Genomic DNA, 21,107 nt, shown 5'->3' with positions numbered 1-21,107 from the left:
AGGGACTCAGGAGGGAGAAGCGTCCTGCTGAGGATTCACACCCACGCCTGAGCCTCATTTTCCTTGCCTGTAACAATAGGGACTATGACATCTACCACATGGGGTCAGTGTGTGTGTAGTGGAGGTGCTGTTTCACGAACCAGCACCTGTGTAAACCACTCAAAACTACAGAAAGCATTTAAATGAAAACTGGCTGTGGCTACGAAAGTTTGCCAAGTGGGCTGGCACAACTCATATCAGCAGGGCTAGACATCTCATCATTACCGGGACCAGCAGGTCCCAATGCCCAGGCCACACCCAGGCCCCTAGAGCAGGGGTTCTCCAAGTGTGGTCCCTGGAAGAGCAGTGTCACCACCACCTGGAGACTTGTTAGAAATGCACATTCTTGGGCCACGCGGCAGACCTGCTGAACCGGCTGGCCTGGGGGAGGGGCCCAGCGCTCAGTGTCCTAACAAGCCCTCCTGCTGCAGCTCAGGCTTGAGAAACCTGGCCTGAGGGGTCCTTGGAGACGCCAGCATCTCTCTCGCCCACGGTATGAGTTTGCTGGGGCTGCTGTAATAAAGTACCATCAACCGGGTGACTTAAAACAACAAAAACCTTCTCTTGCAGTTCTGGAGGCCAGAAGTTCAAAATCAAGGTGTCGGGAGGGCTGGTTCCTCCTGAGGCTGTGAGGGAGGCTGTTCCAGGTCACCACCAGCTTCCGGCAATTTGTTGGCGTTCCTTGGCTTATAAAGCATCGCCCCATCTCCGCCTCCATCTCCACATGGTCCTCTCCCCACGTGCCTCCGTCTTCATGAGGCATTTTCTTCTTTTCCTAAGGACACCAGTCATTTTTTTTTTCAACATCTTTATTGAAAGTAAGTATAATTGCTTTACAATGTTGTGTTAGTTTCTGCTGTATCACAAAGTGAATCAGCTATATGTATACATATATCCCCATATCCCCTCCCTCTTGAGTCTCCCTCCCACCCTCCTTATCCCACCCCTCTGGGCGGTCACAAAGCACCGACCTGATCTCCCTGTGCTATGTGGCTGCTTCCCACTAGCTATCTGTTTTACATTTCGTAGTGTATATATGTCCATGCCACTCTCTCACTTCATCCCAGCTTACCCTTCCCCCTCTCCGTGTCCTCAAGTCCATTCTCTACGTCTGCGTCTTTATTCCTGTCCTGCCCCTAGGTTCTTCAGAACCATTTTTTGTTTAGCTTCCATATATATGTGTTAGCATACGGTATTTGTTTTTCTCTTTCTGACTTACTTCACTCTGTATGACAGACTCTAGGTCCATCCACCTCACTACAAATAACTCAATTTCGTTTCTTTTTATGGCTAGTCATTTTGGATTAGGCCAACCCTTATGACCTCATCTTAACTTGATTACACCTGCCAAGACTTCACCTTAACTTGATTACACCTATTTCCAATTAAGGTCATATTCACAGGTTCTGGGGGTTAGGACTTAATCTTATCTTGGGGGACAAAATCCTACTTATAACACCCACCCATTTCTGAGCACCCCTGTTTCCACTCTTCTTTGACTCTCATCCCATCCCTGACCCCTCTCCAGCTCTAAGCCCCTATTATACCACATCAGAGCCCCATGTCCAAGATGAGACTTGGAGGAAGGAGTAAAAGGGGTCTGTTTTAAACACTAGTTGGTCCAAAAAAAGTTGAACTGCCATGGTTTGTTTTTCAGGTCCAATCAAGACAACCTCATGTCAACATGGAAGCATCAGAGTGACCCCCTCGGAGGGTCCGCTCACTCTGCATGTGGGACCTGAGTTCAGAGGAATGTGCAGGGCCCAGGGCAGCCCTGTAGGTATGGGCTCTGTAATGAGGACCCCCGAGTCCCATTCCGGGGCACAGACGACCAGAGGAGGTGTCAGGGAGATTCTCCCCTTGGGTGGAGGGTCTCGTGATGATGTCTAAGCATTTTGATTGCTTGACATTTTAAGGAGGAAGAATGGAATTTCATAAATTGAGCTGGCAGATACCCAAATGTCTCTACGGGCTCTCGGCATTCTCCAGAAATCTCATTTTCACTGAGAATCCCCGCTCCCCTGGCATCGCCACACACCACAAGTTAACCACGGTCCAGCTTTCACTACAGTTTTCTCTCTTCGCCAAGTGACTGCATACGGGGCAGACACAGAGACAAAGTCCCTCTGGCGTGTGTGTGGCTTGTGGGCCCAGGCTCAGGGATAGGTTGTGCCCCCCCGTGGGGACTCCAACCCTAAAGGTCAGGTCACACCTCAGGCCACATGAATCCCTCATGACAGGGATGCTGTTTCCTCTGTAATTGTTGAAATCTTGAGGTCTACACCACCTTCCAGTGCTCACATTCTTTGATTCCAGGAAGCCCGGACATGTGCCCTGTTGCCTTAGTAGCTCTGCAGTGGGGCAGGCAGGGGAGGTGGCCCGTCCCAAGCCAGCGAGGCGCCCTCCTGCGTGTCTGTCTGTGTGCTTAATGCTAACGCCTCACAGTATTCCCTTCGGCCGGCTGCACATAAAGGGTAGAGTCCCAGAAACTGACAGAGGTAGGACCTTGCCAGACATTCAGTCCCAGGAGCACTCATCAGCTCTAGCTGCTGCTGCCCCCGACAGGAGGTGGCAGCCCAGGGGGCCGGGAGAGAGCCCTGCAGAAAGGGCAGTCTGGCGACACGCCGCTTCTCTTGTAACTTAACAATTCTGTCTCGGGGCCGGATTCCTCCTCAACATTCACTTCTTCATTAATTCATACATTTATCAAGTATTAGCCCAGGCTCTGAGGATACAGTGGGGATAATGGAGCCATGGCCCCTAAAACTCATGGATCACAGACCAGAAGGTGACACATACAATTGTAACCAGACAAGGACACACAATGTGCTAAGTGTCCAGTGGAGACTGATGAACTACAGGAGGAGAGGTTGGGGAGACTAGGAGGACTCCCAGGTTTGGGGATAGACAGTTGGATTGATGGTGGTATCACTCCCAAGGTTGGGAACACAGGAGAAGCTATAGGGAGAAGGTGGGCTTGGGTGCCCCTGGGACGGGCGTATGGAGGTGTACAGTACAAAGCAGGACATCTAAGGCCTGAAGCCTAGAAGAGAAGTCTAGGGTCAGACTTCAGTCAGACTGGGGAGCATGAAGTGGATTTTATTTCCACGGGGGGCTGACGGTCTGCTTTAAAATGTAGGTTTTATTATTATTCAGGTGCGATGAGGCAGGTTACCTGCCTCCTTTCTGCATCACTGTGGAGTTGGGTGAGGAGGGGCATTTTGTCAGTGTCGTGTCCTTTTTTTTTTTTTGCGGTACGCGGGCCTCTCACTGCTGTGGCCTCTCCCGTCACGGAGCACAGGCTCTGGACGCGCAGGCTCAGCGGCCACGGCTCACGGGCCCAGCCGCTACGCGGCATGCGGGATCCTCCAGGACCGGGGCACGAACCCGTGTCCCCTGCATCGGCAGGCGGACTCTCAACCACTGCACCACCAGGGAAGCCCAGTGTCGTGTCCTTTAATTCCACCCCCAAGGGATTTGTTATCGATGAATTGGGTTCCCCCCCAAATGCATATGCTGAGGTCCTGTACTTGAAGGCAGGGTCTTTAAAATAAGGTCGTTAGGTCCTAATCCAAGATGACTGGTGTCTTTATAAGAAGAGGAGATTAGGACACAGACACACACAGAGGGACGACCGTGTGAAGACTGAGAGAAGACGGCCGTCTACAAGCCAAGGAGAGAGACCTCAGAGGAAACCAGCCCCGCCGACACCTTGACCTGACTTCCAGCCTCCAGAACGGCGAGGAAATTAACTTCTGTTCTTGAAGCCCCCCAGCCTGTGGGACTTCGTGGCAGCCCCCGCCAGACGGTACAGTAGTCTTCATCTCTCTACCCGATTTAAGGAAAGTAAGTGGATCCTGGTCTCTTCTTTCAAACTTCACATCTCCTACAACCTGTTGAAAGAATGACAAAAGCCAAGACACAGTGAATGTTGTTATTCTCACCGGTTTTCTTTCTTTCTCTAAAAGGCCTACTGGGCCCCAGGCAGCCTCGGTGAGTCGCTGGCAGCTCCAGAACCTGGCCTCAAGGGCGAAAGGAGGATGTTCATCAAGATGCCGGCTGATGTCCTTCCAGCTCTGAGCACCGGGATTTCTTTTTTTTTTGAGCACCGGGATTTCTGCGGGCGAGACGGGCAAGCTCAGCAGGCACAGCCTGGTTTCCTGTGCGTCCGCGGGGTTTGCCCGGTACGTGTCTTGGTGTATCTTTGGCAGCTTTCGTTTTGACTTCGGTGGGGGGACTTGATTCAGTTCAGAGGTTTAGCCTCAGGCTGGTGTCCACCCTCATCTGGGGAAACAATGGCTGGCGTGGGGCTGGTATCAAACAGTGTTGGAGAGAAACCTGAAAAGAGAGAGGAGGAGGAGAGAGGAGGGCAGAGCCAGGGAGAGGGAGGCCGGGGACGCCCCGCTCAGCATCAACTGCGCGGAACGTCTGGTCGATGCTGTCGGGGCCCAGGGCAGGGGGCCCCCAAATGTGCCCCCAAATGTGCACCAATGGCATACTGGTTATTTTGAATTAAAGTTACTTAAGAAAGAGCTGATGTAAGAGGGATACTCTGACCCTCGTCTCTGTCTCCCTGAAGGCAGGAAATAAATCTCTCCTATGAAAGGTCTACTCCCTGCACCTGGAAGTAGAAGGACACCCTAAACTCCAGGGAGGGAGAGTTTGGGCAGAAAGCCTGGATAAGCAAACCTTGTTGCTTATTTCATTGACTACCCCACGCCCACATTCTGTTTAGATTCTTCACTAATTAAGCACAAAGCCAAAGTGTCTTTGTCCTGTCATTTCCTCACAAATTTGTTTCTCTGTCTAAAAGTATAGAAGCTGCCTCCTTTGGCCACTTCTTAGGTCCTGTTTCTGTGAGACCTCCCTGTGTAAGAATTCATATTTGTTTCTTTCTCTCCTGTTAGTTTGTCTTGGGTCAATTTTATTATTAGTCCAGCCACAAGAGCTCAAGAAGGGTCAGAGGGAGAAACCCCTCCCAAACAGTGCTCTTCCTAGGACCTCGCGGTGGGAGGCAGGGAAGCTGGGAGCTGGGAGACAGGCTTGCTGCGCCTGGGATGCTGAGCAAGAAACCCTGTCCCCTAATCGTGGCACTGGAACTGGTTTCACCTTACTCACTTGTTCCAGCTCAGTGAGGTTTTGGGGGCCATCTAGGCAGCGGAATAAGGAATCAGGGGCAGAGGCCCCTAAACTTTCTTACTGCCGCCCTTTGGGAGACCTCTTTGGCGGTTCTCCTAATATGAATGCCTTTCTCGTTATCCTTGATGGATGCTACGATAGAAATTCTCTTAGCGGACCGCACTTAGCCATCTCAGGAGTCGTGTGGGTCTGAGGGTCGCCCACCACTCACAGCCTGCTTGTGGCTGGTGGCCTCTCCCCAGCCCCTGTTCTTCTGTGCCCACAACTGGGGCCCTGTGCACCCCAAGAGACAGCTGTGTTTGTTCCCAAACCTTTTCACATCAGTTGCTATCAAAATTAAATAAGTATTACATAAACCAATAAAGCATAAAGGCAAAAAGAAAGAGTTGTTGTTACAAGAACTCAGTTGAACGCTTTCGAAAGTCTGATAAAGGTGAATTGCTTACAAAACCAAATGTGCTGTCAAAATAGATGTGAGTGTAACATTTATAGGACGTTGGAAGAAATGTAAAAATCCAAGATGACGCACAGTCTGATTGCGTTGCTGAGTTCTGGGGCTAACTTTAATTAAAAAATCCAAACTGGAACTCATAAATGATGCAATATGGGTGTGGATTATGAAAGACACAAGTTTCTAATTAGTACAACTATGATTAAAAAAAATAAAAAAGGCCTTGGCGACATCCACACCAGAAGACTGGTGAATTAATTACATTGACATGTTTTAACTTAAAATATTTAATATATGGGCTTCTGTGTATATATACACAATACATAAGCATATATGTATGTGTGCATGTATGTATGTATATATACAAGTCTTCCTTGATTTATGATAAACCCACTGTAAGTTGAAAATATCCTAAGTCGAAATGCATCAATATACCTAACCTACCAAACATCACAGCTTAGCCCAGCCTACCTTCAACGTTCTCAGAACACTTACACTAGCCTACAGCTGGGCAGGATCATCTAACACAAAGCCTACTTTTTAAAAAAAGTGTTGAGTACCTCATATAATGTACTGAATACTGTACTGACGGTGCAAAGCAGAATGGCTGTCTGGGTGCAGAATGGTTGTTGACCCTTGTGATCACAAGGCTGACGGGGAGCTGCGGCTGCCACTCCCAGCATCATGGAAGAGGATCGGACTGAAAAGAATATTGCCAACCTAGGAAAAGATCAAAATTCAGAATCCAAAGTACGGTCTCTACTGAATACGTTATCAGTTTCATATGATCTTAAAGTCGGACAATTATAAGTCAAACTACTGTAAATCAGGGCCCGTTTGTGTGTGTATATATGTTCTGCATTTTACCCAACTTTTTAAGATTAACTGACTATCAGTTCCCAGCCTAGGATGAGAGGGCTTTTGGCAGGTGCCATTTGTATTAAAAATAGTGGAGCAATATTATCAGTCATAAGAAATATATATATTTGGTCATTCAGACGACCAAAATTATTTCTCATATATATTTGGTCTGCATCCACATTTCCTGGCTCACAGCTCCTAAACCCTTGGAATATCCTAAGTGTAGAGAATGATGTAGGTGTCTTTTGTTATGAGAATGAGGTGATTTTTGGAAGCATCTAAGGATGGGGACTGATTGCCAGGAGAACTAACCATTTGATTAGAGGGTTGGAACTTTCTGTCTCACCCCCTGACTTGCAGGGAGGGAAGAGGGGCTGGAGGTCGAATCAACGGCCAATTGTCAGTGATTTAACCAATCGTGCTTATGTAATGAAGCCTCCATAAAAACCCCAAGGACAGGGTTCAGAGGCTTCTGGGTTGGTGAACACGTAGAGATCTGGGGAGAGTGGGGCTCAGACAGAGAGCAGAAGCTCCACACCCTTTCCCCTTACCTCACTCTATGCATCTCTTCATCTGGCCGTGGATTCCTATCTTTTAATATCCTTTTAAAACAAATCGGTAATCTAGTGAGCCAATGAGCTTTCCTAGTTCTGTGAGCTGTGCTTGCAAATTAGCCGAACCCGAGGAGGAGGTTGTGGGGACTCTGATTTATAGCCAGGTGGTCAGAAGTACAGGTAACAACCTGGGCTCGTGACTGGTACCTGAAGTGGAAGCATCTCGTGGGACTGAGCCCTTCACCTGTGGAATCTGATTCTATCTCCAGGAGATTGTGCTAGGATTGAGTTGAATTCTTGGACACCTGCTGGCATCTGAGAATTTCCTGTCGATGTGGGGAAGCCTACACACACACACACACACACACACACACACACACACACACGTAGGTCCAGGAATGCTTTAGAGTGGCCACTCCCCCAGATGGCGGAGACTATATTTTGTTAATTTTTTGCATCCTCACTCACTCACTCGTCGGACCCCCGGGGAAGTGGGCGAAGCTGGGGCAGAGCTGGCGGCGAAGCCCTTGCCCACAGGGGTTTAGTACGGTTATTTCATCCCTTGGTGCATGAGGCAGCCAGTGGTGAATGACTGGCGTTCATAGAATCGCTGGTTACCTGTCAGGTTCACCAGGAGGATCACTCAGCTCAGGTTCTGGGAGGGTCCCCTGGAGTGCTGCAGCTGGTTCTGGAACGCAGCATCCTGCTCTGTGGGGTGCTGGCCCCAGGCCCCGGGTCCCAGCCCCTTCCTCAGTCCTCAGTCCCAGCAGGTCTTTGTCCTGCACCTGAGGCGCTTTTGTGTTCCCGGTGAATTTGAGGTTCTTGATGTCTTGTCTCAGAAAGAATTCAGTGGGAGACAAAGTGATAGGTAAGAAGTGGATTTATTTAGAGGGAAACACACTCCACAGACAGAGTGTGGCCCATCTCAGAAGGCGAGAAAGACCCGAAACATGGCGTGGTTAGTTTTTATGGGCTGGGTAATTTCACCGGCTAATGAGTGGGAGGATTATTCAGGGAAGGGGCCTCGGAGGTTAGCCTCAGAACTGTCAGGGCGCTGGTGGGTGTGCCATTTAGCAGATAATGTATTACAATGAGCGTATAATGAGGCTCAAGGTTACTGGAAGTCGAATATTCCGCCATCTTGGACCTACTTGGTTCTAACCAGTTTTTGTCATGTCCTATTGCTATGTCATTCTTTTAAAGGTTGTGCCTTGCCCCCTTCCCTCCTGTTTCAACTGGACCCCAACATGGTTAGGCTGGGAGCATAGATGGGACCGAAGTGGATTAATTCCCACCCAAGCCACAAGCCCCACCAGATATCACAGTCCAGGGGAGGCCTGGGTCTGGCACTCTGAGGATATCCACCAGCTTTGGACAGGTGGGATAAGGTTTGGACCATGTAAGGAATCTCCCGGAAAGTGTCTGAATCCATGGAAAGTCCTGAGGACGTGCTGTGCCCTCCCCAAATCTCTACCAGGAGCTCGGCTGGAAGTGTCCTCACTGTGAAATGAGTGGCGCAGTAGGAGAAGTTCGCCAAGGATGCTGTCCCCCCCCACCCCGCCCTTCTAATGCCCTGGGGCTGCAGCCACATTCTGCCAGCCTGGGCCCTGGGGCCCTCCCAATGTAGGGGATGCACTAGGCCCTCTCGGTCTGAACCTCTGGAAGAAGTCTGCAAGCTCTTAAGGGGGGATGCGAGATTTCTTTGGAGAGTTTCAACGTTTTGTTGAATATTTTGTAATACAGAAGAGTACTGTTGGTTAGGTTTCCTCTAACCTTCTAGGTTCTTCAGGCTGGTCTAAGAATTAAATTGACATTAGACAGAGAAAATACAATTTAGTTTTTCGTATGTACAGGAAGCCCACATACACGAGAGGGTCAGAGACAGGAAGGTAAAATGAGGTCTAGACGCCATCCTGAGCTGAGGAACGGGGTCGGGGCTTCTGAGGATGGGAGGGTCACTCACGGGACGAGAAGAAGAGCAGATGTTGGGTAATTAGATGCTTGTCCTGACACACAGATGGGGCCACTTTGGTGAAATTCATCTCTGGTAATAATTCTTTCCTGGGAAAAATCCCCAGTTTCAACTCCTCTAGGTAGTGAGGGGAAGGGCAGTAGTTTCTCTTGAACCCACAGGATCTCAACTGCCTTTAGCTCAAAATAATCCTCATTATAGCTCATTCTGAACCCCTATACTACGTACAGCATCTATGCAAAATATTAAAAACAAGAGTGAAACAGGCACCCTGTATGCCCCATGCCCTCTTCCCATATATCCACTTCCTTCCCTCCTCTGCCCAAAGCAACAGTATCCTCAAATTTGGAGTGGTTTTGAGCTCCGAATTTAGAAATTTCATAGATGTTTAAAATGGCCCCTCATAGAAACACTCAGAAATAAGACAGGCTGGGAGTGGGTGTTGGGCTTTACTTGTTGTTCTGCTGACACCGGGGCTGTCTCTGTCCACTCTGCTGAGGGGCTGGCTTTTCCAATTATTTGCTTGACTGTTTTGCTTGAACAAAACAAGTGAGCTTTGCCCCTTTAAACAGGTCCTTAAGGCACCAGCAGGTGTTGATTTATGGACACTTGATTTAGATGTCACATTTATGTCTGTGTAGATTTAAACTGGACAGGACCCAGCCTGCTGAGGAGGGAGCCCTGACCCTCCATGCCCACTGGGGGGTTTTGAAAGGACCTCTGACCCTGGCGCTTGATGCACAGGAAGGCTGGGGTCAGGTACAGGCTGCCGAAATAAGGGTTTTACAAAATTTGCACAGAAGTACTAGGCTGAGCAATGTTCAGACACAACACAGTACTTCTGTGGAACGTCACTGCATAATCTTACAATAAAAACTCCGCACACACAGCCTCTTAGAATAGCAAAAGAGCAAACTGACCACGTCCCCTGTGAAGAAATGAAATGGAAATCTTGTAGGACGGAAAAGTCAGACACTTGGGCTTGGGTCCCCCACTGCCCACCCAGGGGCCCAGTGCATCTCCGCAGGGGCAGGGGGACCAGAGAGGCCGAGGAGCATGGAGTTGGGACCCCGTTTCCCACCACAACACAGGCCTTCGCCCCTGGGTTCCCTGTGGCCTTCTGATAACTCCTCTCCTTTAACTTTGGCCTGGAAGTGAGGGGGAAGTGTCACAGGGATTACCTGACAGCCACAATCTTCCTACTGAACTCAAGTGCTAAATTCAGAATAAGGGGTTTACAAAGGCTGTGAGGCGGCACCACAGGAACCCAGGGCCTCCGGTTAAAGACCCCGAAAGACATCAAGTCCATTCCGCTGTTTAGCCATCAAGGCCAGTCTACCGGGCCACTTTTGAAAAGGAGACTTGACCTTAATGCCAATTTAATCTCACGGGGAGACACTGCATCACCACCACGGCTCCAGCGAAGTCTGGGGGGTCAACATCCTTACCTTGAATGTTGACAGTGTTAGGAGAGCAGCTGCGGTTTCCCAGGAACCCGGGTAGTGGGGAGAGCTGGGTGGACCTGGCTTTGGGGACATTTAGTGGTTTGGAAAGACAATTCTGGCCCCATAGGAGGAATCCTGGCCTCGCACAGTGGCCCTGACATGGTCGGAGCTGGGGGGAGTGGGGCAGGAGGCAGGCAGCCAGGACAGTCCCCAGGGGAAAGTCTGGAGGTGGAACACATGAAACTTTCCTTCTCTCCTCCCACTGCCCCTGCAGGTTGCATGTGGGGCTGGAATTTCCCAGCAGGCTATCAGAGCCCAGCTCTAGAGCAGCCAGAGGGACAGATGCTAACTGTGGGAGGGGTGACCCAATTCCAGGAGCAGCCCTGGGCAGGGCCTGAGGGACTGGAGCACAGGTGCTCAAGTTCCCTAAAATGTTTACCTTTTGAATCCGAACTCAGTCTAGGTTTATGAATCAGGACTTCGAAGGCAGGGTTTCCTTTATTTGGGAAGGGAGGGGTGGCTCACTGTGGACAATTTCTTCTTTCTTATTTTACAACCTGGAATCTGCTCACTTGCACATCAGGCCCAATCTGGTAACTTTTGCACAAAATCAAAAGCCTAAATGATCTTTTCTTAGGAAACCAAACCGAGTGGCTCGCTGATGCACCCCTACGGCACGTGTCCCCATGCATGAACGCAAACGGGGTCCTTTAGGGGTCCCATCAGCCTGAAAGACTTCCGGGTGTCTTGACAAGAGGTGTGGGTGTCCTCAGGAACTCACACTCCGGCGGTGGGTGCCGCTTGTGTCAAATGTGCAGGAAGTAAGAGCAGGTCAGGGGTGGGAACCGCAGCAACTGGTCCGAGAGTGAAGTCAGACGTGGAGGGTGTGCAGGGGTGTGGGTGGGGTCAGGGGCGCCCTAGAGGGTGGTGACAGATGAAGGGGGACAACGGCCTGGAAGCTGCAGGAAAAGGATTTAAAATAATGGGTCACCACTGGGAAGGTGAGACCTTGGCAGCCGCAGGGAACTGGAAGAGATTGAAAGAAGCCAGGACAAACCTGAGGGGTCCTGGCTCTGCCACCGTCGGTGCATGTCCAATGGTCACGCCACCTGTACGGACCTCGATTTCTAGTAAAGGACTGAAGTTGAGGGTCACCGAGGCTCCTTTCAGCTGGACAAGGCTCTCTCATTTAGGAGGGAATCCTGACAAGAAACAAAACAAGAACTTGGGGTGGTGATCCTCTTTGCGCCTCATCCTGTGATCCCAGCAGCGGGCTCTCTGCTCCCCATCCTCTGAGAGAGAAGCAGTGAAAAGTCTCGAGTGAGACTTTTGCCTCCGGTTTGATTTTGCTTCACTAGGCACTCTCTGGAGGTGAGAAGGAACTCAGGGAGATGGTGTATTTTGGATACGGTCACTCTTTTTTGCACTGGAAGCCCAGAGGGTGGGTTTAGATTTGCTGCAGAGGTCATACCACAAATCCGTACTCTTTGGCCCTCTAGTCATGCCTTGCCAGTGACCGTGGTCAAGGACGTCCCATCACTGTCAACTGTCCTTACACCTGAGATGGGGACACTCGGATCAAGTCAGGGCCTGTGCTTGGGACCAGCTAGGCTCCCAGAAACTCACCTCAGCCCGCATTCTGAGCAGCCTGACGGCCCCAACAAGCTTCAGAATGGGGCCTCACAGGGCCAGTCCTACTTAAAGGAATCAAAGGACTCCTCTCACTTCAAAGAAGCACCCAAATCTTCTGAAGAAAGACGAGCAGTCTGATAAAAAACAAAAAAAAAATTTTGTTTGGATTGTAAAGAATAGTACAGACTAGAACAAAGTTTATTTAGGTAAGTCTAATAAACAAACACCAAAAAGTAAAACACATTAAAAACTTTATTGTAAGTACCACGCATGTCTAAAATTTGCATCAGTTTGCAACACTTCTGCTGGCTTTGCAGAACACAATAGTTTGCAAGTTTCCTTAAATCTTGCTTTAGATCTTTTCAGGCTCATCTGCTCTGGCCACCCCATCCTCCTCACACGGTGGGGTCAGTCTACCCTGCTCAGGCTGATATCCGATCACCCCAGGGCCAGGTGGAACCTGCCTCCAGAGGGGCTGGCCCTGCAGCTAGGACGCCCCGTACTGCTCCAGTGAGCCCACTCTTCTCTTTGTCCCATTTTTACTCCTAGCCTGAGTGGCTAATTGTGGATATTCTAAGCAAAATTAACTCCAGTTAAGTTTCATGGAGTATTCCAGAACCTCAAATCGGTACCTGATTATTATTTTTTAATGGAAGCAGGGAGTAGTTGGGAAAAATCCCCTAGACTGGAGCGGGCTGGAACAGGTGGAAGAGGGTTCAGTTCCCTGTCTCTCCTTCATTGGCCGGGTCTGGCCAACTCTGCGTGTGGCAGATATGAACTGCTCATCCCTAGGGAGTGGGGACCCTGAACTGCCACCCGGGTTTGAAAGCAAATTTGAGGGGGGAAAAAAAAAAAGCAATGAAAAAAGTCCATAAAGAAAATGTGACAGGTCCTTTCTGAGTACCAGTCCCCTTTCCGGCGCGTATGATCAGATATAATGTAGGAAGATGCATTATAGTAAAAAGAATATGACAAGAGCAGTAATTTCCCATCTGGAGTGCTGTTCAACTGCCTGCAGAAATCTGTAATTTTAATGCATTTTAAACACATTAGGAATGGGAGATGAATTCTCCAAACCAAGGAAAATACTCCATAAAAAAATAAAGATAGAAAATACATGCTCCCTTCATGGCAAACTTATCATGGATACTTAATGGTAATGATCTTGGAATTAAGGGAGGGAGCAGCGGGGACCACCCTTTGCTCAGGAGGACAGCGAGGACATCTCGCCAGAGAGTGCCGGGTCCTGGGGCTGAGCCGGTAGCGGGACGGCAGTGCTGTGGTCAGCAGCCCGCCGGCCCCTGTGCTGTCCGCTGGGACCGTCAGTGCTGCAGCAGGAAGTTGGTGGCCACGTTAAGGTCATTATTTGAAGCTCTCAGGGCTTCCAAAGCGTCACCTCTGGAAAATCCCATCTCCATGAGCCGGGCAACCTGAAAACAGAAACAAAACCAGAAAAGCCTGATGAGGCTGACGACACTGCCACTGACCCACCAGCCCCAAAATGTTCCTCGTGTGAGTTCTGTAGGACAGATTAAAGAGCAATAACAACACAACCGGTTTTCATTTCAGTGTGGAATCTGATGCTTATAAAATTACAACCGGCTCACCTTTTACGGTGTTCACTATATACAGCCAATAAATGTGCATTTCTTCACTGAGTCCTCACTTTAGAGATGAGGAAGGGGGCTTCTGAGGGTCAGTGACCTGCCAGGATGAACAGAGGGCGGCCGAGCTGTGGCGCGGGACCTGGGAAGCAGGTCTGCACCAGCCACATTCCTTCAGGGTCGAAGTTGACTCCCGAGGAAGAGCCGCAGGCGTCCTGAGTCTGGCGGGCTCCCAGGGTACACACGCCTTTGCGTTCCTGGCTTGGCTCAGGCAGAGCACGGCCTTGGGGAGCCCGCCCCCAAACCCCCCCCCCGGTGTCTCACGGCAGGTGCGGCGTCCCCGGAGTCCCCGCCGGCCTGCGGGCAGCAGCTGCGCAGAGGGGGCGAAGCCCGGGCAGAACGGGGTGGAGGAGGCAGCTAAAGCCACCGAGGGCAGGGAGGTCGAGGCCTCCATCTTTAAGACCACAAATCCCAGTCTGTGAATGTAGAGGTTTCCTGTACTTTTACATACAGGCAGTCTCCAAGGTCAGAACAGGCAGTGTTACTACAGTTTATTCGTAACCTGTTTTCCCACTTTAAAATGTATTATAAAAACATTTATGACCCTGGACTAGCCGCAGGTGGTGGTGTTTTTTGTTTTTACTTATTTTGAAATATACTACATTTGCAATAATATATAGTGAAAAGTGATACTCTTACAAATGTTGAGATTTCCAGGAGGTGTGAGTTGACAAGGGGCTGGGGACTTAATCACGGCTTCTAACCTTCCGGTAGAACGCGATGCCCTGAGGCTCCCCAGTGGTCAGAGCCCGGCTGCCTCTCCTTCCCCCCAGCTGAGGGGGGTGTGCGCGGGAGGGCGAGGGCAGGCGGGTCAAGCGGGTGGCCGCAGGGGTGACTGAGACCCCAGACTCCTCGTCCCTCAGGGGGCCTTAGGGAGAGGCTAACCGTCTGGGAGGAGACTCGGCCCACTTTTCAGAAGCTGGGGTTCTAGGGTGTTTTTTGAAACTGACGCCCTGATCCCTCATCAGTGGATCGTTGAGACTAGTATTAAAAAAAACCACACAGCGAGGGTCCTCCCTCTAAGGAACCTCATTCCAGTTCTCCACCTCCACACACGCCTCCTAAGGGCCCGGCCTGGGGGAGGAGACCGCCGACTTCCAGCTCAACTTCCGGGGGGTAATGGACCGACTGACTGCTGGCGTGGGCAGAACGGCAGGGATCCCTGCTTCCATCTCCTGCTCTGGGAAAAAGTGGTCCTTTCGGGAGTCTCAGGAACACTTCTTCACGCACTGGCTGGGATGCAAAGCTCTTCCTCAAGGGAGCCGAATCTGAGTCTAACTAGTTATACCGCCCGTGGGACTTCAAAGGCCCTAATTTGTCTTTTGAAGCCACAGGAAACAGCCCCATTCCCTTCTCTGCACGAGGCGCTCGAGTGGCCTCCCCACCTCTGCAGGCACGCAGCTCCTGGTCCGTCCCAGGCTGCGTGGCTCCGTGTCTCCCACCTTTGCTGCCGGTGTGTCCTCTGCTGGGAGGCTCTCCCCTTTGCCCTTGGCCTGGTTAACTCGTCTTTATCCACTGATCTCGCGGCATGTGTCCCTTTCCCACGTTTCCCAGCCGAGGAGAAACCCAGAGTAGGGGTCTCGTGGTCCCACTGACCGCTGTCCTGTGCTCCTCCCAGCTGTGACTTAGGGCCGACAGCTTCTTACCACCGTACTGTAAGGGCCCTGGCTGTCTTCGTTCATCTCTGTGTCTCAGAATTCAGCACTTTCCAGCCTGCCCCTCCCCTTCCAGCGCTCGTCCATTTGTGCTGCTGCAGAATATGGTCCTGCTGGCGTGGTCTGCCCAGGGCGGAGGGCGGCTAGACGGTGCCATCCCAGCCCTTGGCACAGTGGGTGTGCATGCACATGTGTGCGTGTACACATGTCCCGAGTGTGTAGCTACAGCATCCTGGGGTGGTGAGTTAGCAGGCCTGCTATAAACCCTGAGTGAAATGCGCTCAAGCTGGGCCTCCGAGTAAATTTTTATCTGTTCTTCCAGGGATTGGGAGCATCTCTGTCGAACTTCCTCTGATCGTTTTCTAGCCAACCAAAACTACTGTCAGCTTAAATTCTGTTGTTTCCTGTGCTAGTTCCCTCAAACTCTATCATCCCCACATCTGATGAGCACACTTGCTAAGCTCTACAACTCAAGTCACTCAAGTTAAAATGCCAAGCATTCAAGGGCAAAGGCAGGGCCCAGCACTCACCAGCCCTCCCCTTTCTATCCAAGTGGCTCATCAACAGGTTTCTTGAATTTTAACCAGTTTCAACCTTCATATTATTATCTGTTGCAATGTCACTACCATCTCTCCCAACGCAGCAAGAAGTGCACATGTCTTGGTGGCATCCTGTGTCAACAGGATCAGTTTGGTGCCTTCAGACCACAAGGCTCTTTACCTCTCACAAGTATCTCCTCGATAATCTATTTCAGGCTCCTGCCACATGTGACACATGAGTTTTGCCGTTCAATAATCAGAATCCACACTCTTGCCTTTCCTTGGGGTCATTTCACACTGAGTGGCACTCGGGGACCCGCTGGATGTGCGTCAACAGGGAGAGACCACCTCACTGGTCTGGGTACTGTGGCCAGGCTATTTCATACACTCCTGGACGGAAATGACCTTTTACGATGTTTATTCCAGTCACTTCCGGTTAAGGACCACTATCTTTAGTGGAGTGAACGTGGCCAGTGAGGGGGTGGGCAGCTCTGCCTGCCTTGTCTCTGTCACCCACGGACATGATGCCACGGGCCAACGATGTGTCCGCTCTCAGTGACGGTGAACAGTGTGGCAAATGCTACACTCGCTGTCACCTCTGTCACCTCTAGTACTTCAAGCATAGCTAACGCCTGGCTGCTCCTTTGCACCCAGCCGAGAGGAACAAATCCACCTGTATGGCAATTCACGATTCATAACCTGGAGCTGATGCCGTGTGAGCCTCGCCCCGGCGCTGGTACCGGGCGGGGCTGCCGGCCACAGCTTCCAACTGTACTGGAGTTCTCTCTCCACCGACTCCCGAGTCTGGTCCGAAATCCAGGAGATGCTGAGCGCAGGTTGCTGCACACACAGAGCAGAGCAGCCGTGGCACTGCGGCTCCGAGGGAAAAGCGCTGGCCAGGCCGCGCCCGAGGGGCTGATGTCTGGTGTGAGGAGAAACGCGTTCTCTGCACACAAGGCTTCCTCGGGCTTCATTCTCTCTTCAGAAACACAACCACACGTGCCATCACTGGCTTTGACAGCTGAGCTGGGTTCTTCACAGGTCTCCGCTGAAAAGGATGTTTGCTGTTCTGTGCAGGCGGTGGCTGAGTGGCCATCACAGCCCTTTGCCTAAAGCTGGCTTTGGAACCTTTTGCATTTCTTCAGGGGTGAGAAGACGAGTGTGATGAGAGGATTTTCACTGCTGGATGACCTGGTACTTTGACCAGATGAGAAAGCTCACGAAGTAGACACAGTGTTAACACTATTTAAAAACTGAACAAGCACAGGAAGAAAGGACATCTGTAAGTTTCCTTTAGTGTCCAAAACTGTAAACATCTACAAAAAATGAAATGGCACGCTCGGGCGTGGGTATGAGGATAACAATCAGAAAACCAGAAGAAGGACAGAGAGAGGGGTTCCGACGGTGTTTCCTTGCTGCCCCGTCATCCTGCAGTGGACAGCGCTGGCTGGGGCGACCGCAGCCAGGCAGGGGGCTGTGCCTCCCTCCCACTGCTGCCCTTCCTCGGGGGCTCAGCAGCGCACGGCCAGGACGGTAAGGGCCGCAGCAGAGAGCTGCAGCCCCCGTGGTGGACACCGAGAATCACCGTCGTGGTCCTCTGTGGTTGGAACTTGTGCCCCTACTACCTCAAGGTAATTCTTACTCAAGAAAATGAATAAAACCCCACTTTAACACTCTATTACTCTTTGACACAAGTGAAGTAGGACATTCATTCCAATGAGATTTATAGCAATTCCTCTCAGTTTGAAACACTCCTTTGCTTGTTTTGTTCAAAGAAGACTGTGGTTTTCTTTAACTTCCCTTTAGCTAAGGGTGTCAGAAACAAATCGTTTTTGGGGTTCTTACTTCCCAAATTCTGACTCTTGCAGAAAACAACGCCCACCTGAAAGGTAGTCCCGACCAGTCCCCTGTGGGCTGCCCGTGGTGGCTGGCCGCTTCCCAGGCCATGTGTGCACCCTGCCGGGAGGAGTGACCCCAGAGAGGCCCTGGGAGGTAGGCTTGCCCTTCTCTGCCCTCATTATAGCTGTCATTTGTCACCAGTCAGGGCAAGCTCAATGCCAGACCCCTGTGGGTCAATGCCACCCTCATTCCCTATCAGCTGACCCCCTCTCTCCTCCTTGGAACTGCTGAACCCCTGTGATCCCACGGTTGGCTGAGTGGACTGGACCTGCTTATCTTACGCTCCCGCCCGGCCGCAGGTGGCTCAGCGGCCCCTCATCTTTTTACTCTCCTGCTTGCTTCAGGGTTTAGTCCTGAGAAGGCCCTGGCTACAGGCTGGGGGGGGCTCGTTTGCTTGCATCTTTCAGTACTCAGCAGAATTAGGCACCCCCGAAAGTTGGTTTATTTGACTGCCACTCAATATTTCATTCTAATGGATAACATGTTCTAACACTAGCACTAGAGATTAGAGGTGGAAAGGTCTGACGAAGGACCACCCTCTAACACATTTTTAAGTGAAAAAAATTGTTCTTTTGAAAAAGAAGCCCTCCAACCGCACCTTCACGTTCAGCCCTGCTCTAACCGCCACTGGGGCACCTGCTGTGTGTCAGGAGGGAAACGCGGCAGAGACGCTACTGGCCCTCATGGAGCTCACCGTCCGCCAGGGAACCAGATGACATGGGCGTCTCTATACCAACACCCAACTTACTGTGGTCCAGATACTCAGAGCAGAAGCACTAAGTTTTCATAAGGTGAGCATTTTGGAGTTTAGACAGGTTTCTCAGAGGCAGCGGTGAGGACTCCAGAGATGAGGAGAGAGACTCACCGAGATTCAGATTCTCTCATACTGAATACATTTCACTACTTATCCGCTATGACTGTGAGGGTCTGTGTGCCATCTCTCTTGGGCCGACGGATATTTCAGAGGACATGAATGGAATCCACACGACGGGTCTCACGTATTATAAAATACGAAGCGGTACCATATCTCGAGTGGTCAAGAGTCTCCAAAGCACCTGCACTGCAACATGTCCCCTGGGCAGGGATGGAAGACGTTACATACGTGGTTATGAGCATAACATGCCCCTTCTTTCACATCGAGTCCATCCTCCAGGGAAATCCAACACTGGGATTCCCTGTTTAAAATCCTGTATTGTTCCTTAATGCCTACAGCACGGAAGCAGAGGTCCATGTCCTGCTGAGGATCACTGGGAAGCCTCCCTACTTCTTCCCCACATGAGGCCCCTGCCCCAGCAGTCACTCTCCGCTCCAACCTCACCCACCTGTGCTTCCCCAGATCTGAGGCTTTTCACCAGGCCACATCTTTACAAAGAGCACTGCCCCCCGCCCTCCCACACTGGCAATCCTTCAGCAGCATCGGAAGATTTGATTACAGTTGGCAAGAACTGCCCCTGAGCCTGGCTCCACACTGGGCTCTGCACCACGTGCAGGCAGGAATCGCTTGCCTTACCTACCTCCGTTGTTCAAGAACCTAGCCCAGTAGTTAGACTGGGCAGAGCGGACAGCTGATAACTGCTGGCTGACTACAAAGGAAGGAAAGACGTGACCGGAAGTGAGGAAGTCAACATTTGTGAAGTCCATGTTTGTCCTCCTTTCGTTAAATGCCAGCATTGGCTCAGTTAGTCCTGTTTAACTTCCTTGTCCGATTTCACCTGTGCGTCCCATTAAGCATAAACCGAAGGGACACCTTCTAAGCTTGGGGAGGGCTCAAGAGAGACAAACTTGGGAAGCTTTTTTCCCTTTTGATTTAAAACAAAAAAAAATGAGGCCAATATGACAAAATTTCATTATTTGTTAATTTTGCGTATGGGTGTAATATGAAAATCCTTGGTTAAGAAGAAAAAGATAAAAAGAGACAGAAACGCAGTACTGCATACACTTATTTTTAAGATACTAGTAGGGTTTGGGGTGGCATCTGCAAGGGGTGATGAACTGGCAAAGGTGCTTGTTGAAAAACAGTAGGAGTGGATCGTGAAGAACTAAAAATCCAGAAACTTAATAGCGATAGTAGAAAAGGTGGCAAACATTTCTATGGCCGTATGTTAGAGTCTTACTAGACTTAATGGGGGATGCACGTTCTTTCTTATAATAATCTTTGTTTTCAAAATAGATGGACTACATTTCCTATCTTTAATAACTCTCACTAAAATTCCTGAAGTATTTGCTCACATCAGAAAAAACTCAAATAATCATTTCTCTTTTCCTTGGTTTAGAAAATTACTAAGTTTCTTAAATGCATTTAAATCACATGACTGATGTTTAAATAAAGTACAGCACATCTAATTGAAAAATTAAGCATAAAAAGGTTTTGTTAATTCAAACTATCTTAATGTTACTAACAAATAATTTTTAAAAAAAATAAATTTATTTATTTAAGTATTTTTGCCCACATTGGGTCCTCGTCGCCGCGCGTGGGCTTTCTCCAGTTGCCATGAGCGGGGGTCACCCCTTGTCGTGGTGCGTGGGGCCTCTCCCTGGGGGGGCCCCTCCCGCCGTGGAGTATGGGCTCCAGAGCGCAGCCTCAGCAGTTGTGGCAAACGGGCCCAGCTGCTCTATGGTACGTGGGATCCTCCCGGACCAGGGCCCGAACCCGCGTCCCCTGCATTGGCAGGCGGATTCCCAACCACTGTGCCACCAGGGAAGCCCCAAATAATATTTTAGACAGTGTCTAGCCTCCAACTAACCAAGAGATTATACGTAACTATACACTTGTAAACGTTACTGTAAATGTCTTGAGCTAAGAACAACATCCTTCTTCTCTTTTACAGTCTCTTGAGCACCAGCCACAAAAACTACTGAGGGTCTACGGAGATAATGTTGAGGGGGACCTCCGTGTCTTAATGCGGGGCAGTCTGTAAGGCCATTTCGGGATAATCAAGAAATAGAAAAGACAAGATTTAGAAAAGGCAATGAATAAGGAAGCATGTTAAAAACAACCTCTCACGTATTTACATCTTTTCATAACAGAGCCAAGAAGAAGTAACTGATATTTAGAACTGATACCGACATCGTGTTAACCTCGCTCTCGTCATTCTGGGAGGATCAAGGAGAATGATTCATTAAAAAAAAAAAAAACCCTAAAGACTTCAGTTACACACATTCACCTTGTTATCATTTTTTGACAGTTTTTTTCCCTCAAGTGTCAAAACTAAGAACTATTTCACCTTTAAATACTTTCTATCGTCAACGGCTGCTCT

General features: G+C 50.1%; 1 protein-coding gene across 1 annotated transcript in view; it reads right to left on the bottom strand.

Moving 5' to 3' along the window:
- The window catches only part of UBAC2 (UBA domain containing 2), a 286,963-nt gene that overhangs the window by 119,432 nt on the left and 146,424 nt on the right, over positions 1–21,107 (bottom strand). Inside the window, exons 9-12 of the mRNA XM_032610727.1 lie at positions 12,088–13,523; positions 11,519–11,663; positions 6,190–6,329; positions 3,984–4,377 (exon numbers count right to left, since the gene is read on the bottom strand). Coding sequence (XP_032466618.1) covers positions 13,416–13,523 — 108 coding nt within the window. The 3' untranslated portion in view covers positions 3,984–4,377; positions 6,190–6,329; positions 11,519–11,663; positions 12,088–13,415. The remainder of the gene's footprint in view (positions 1–3,983; positions 4,378–6,189; positions 6,330–11,518; positions 11,664–12,087; positions 13,524–21,107) is intronic.

The sequence above is a fragment of the Phocoena sinus genome, chromosome 18 (assembly GCF_008692025.1).
Source record: "Phocoena sinus isolate mPhoSin1 chromosome 18, mPhoSin1.pri, whole genome shotgun sequence".
Taxonomy (NCBI): Eukaryota; Metazoa; Chordata; class Mammalia; order Artiodactyla; family Phocoenidae; genus Phocoena; species Phocoena sinus.
Note: the sequence above shows the minus strand (reverse complement) of the source record. Positions and strands in the feature narration are given on the sequence as shown.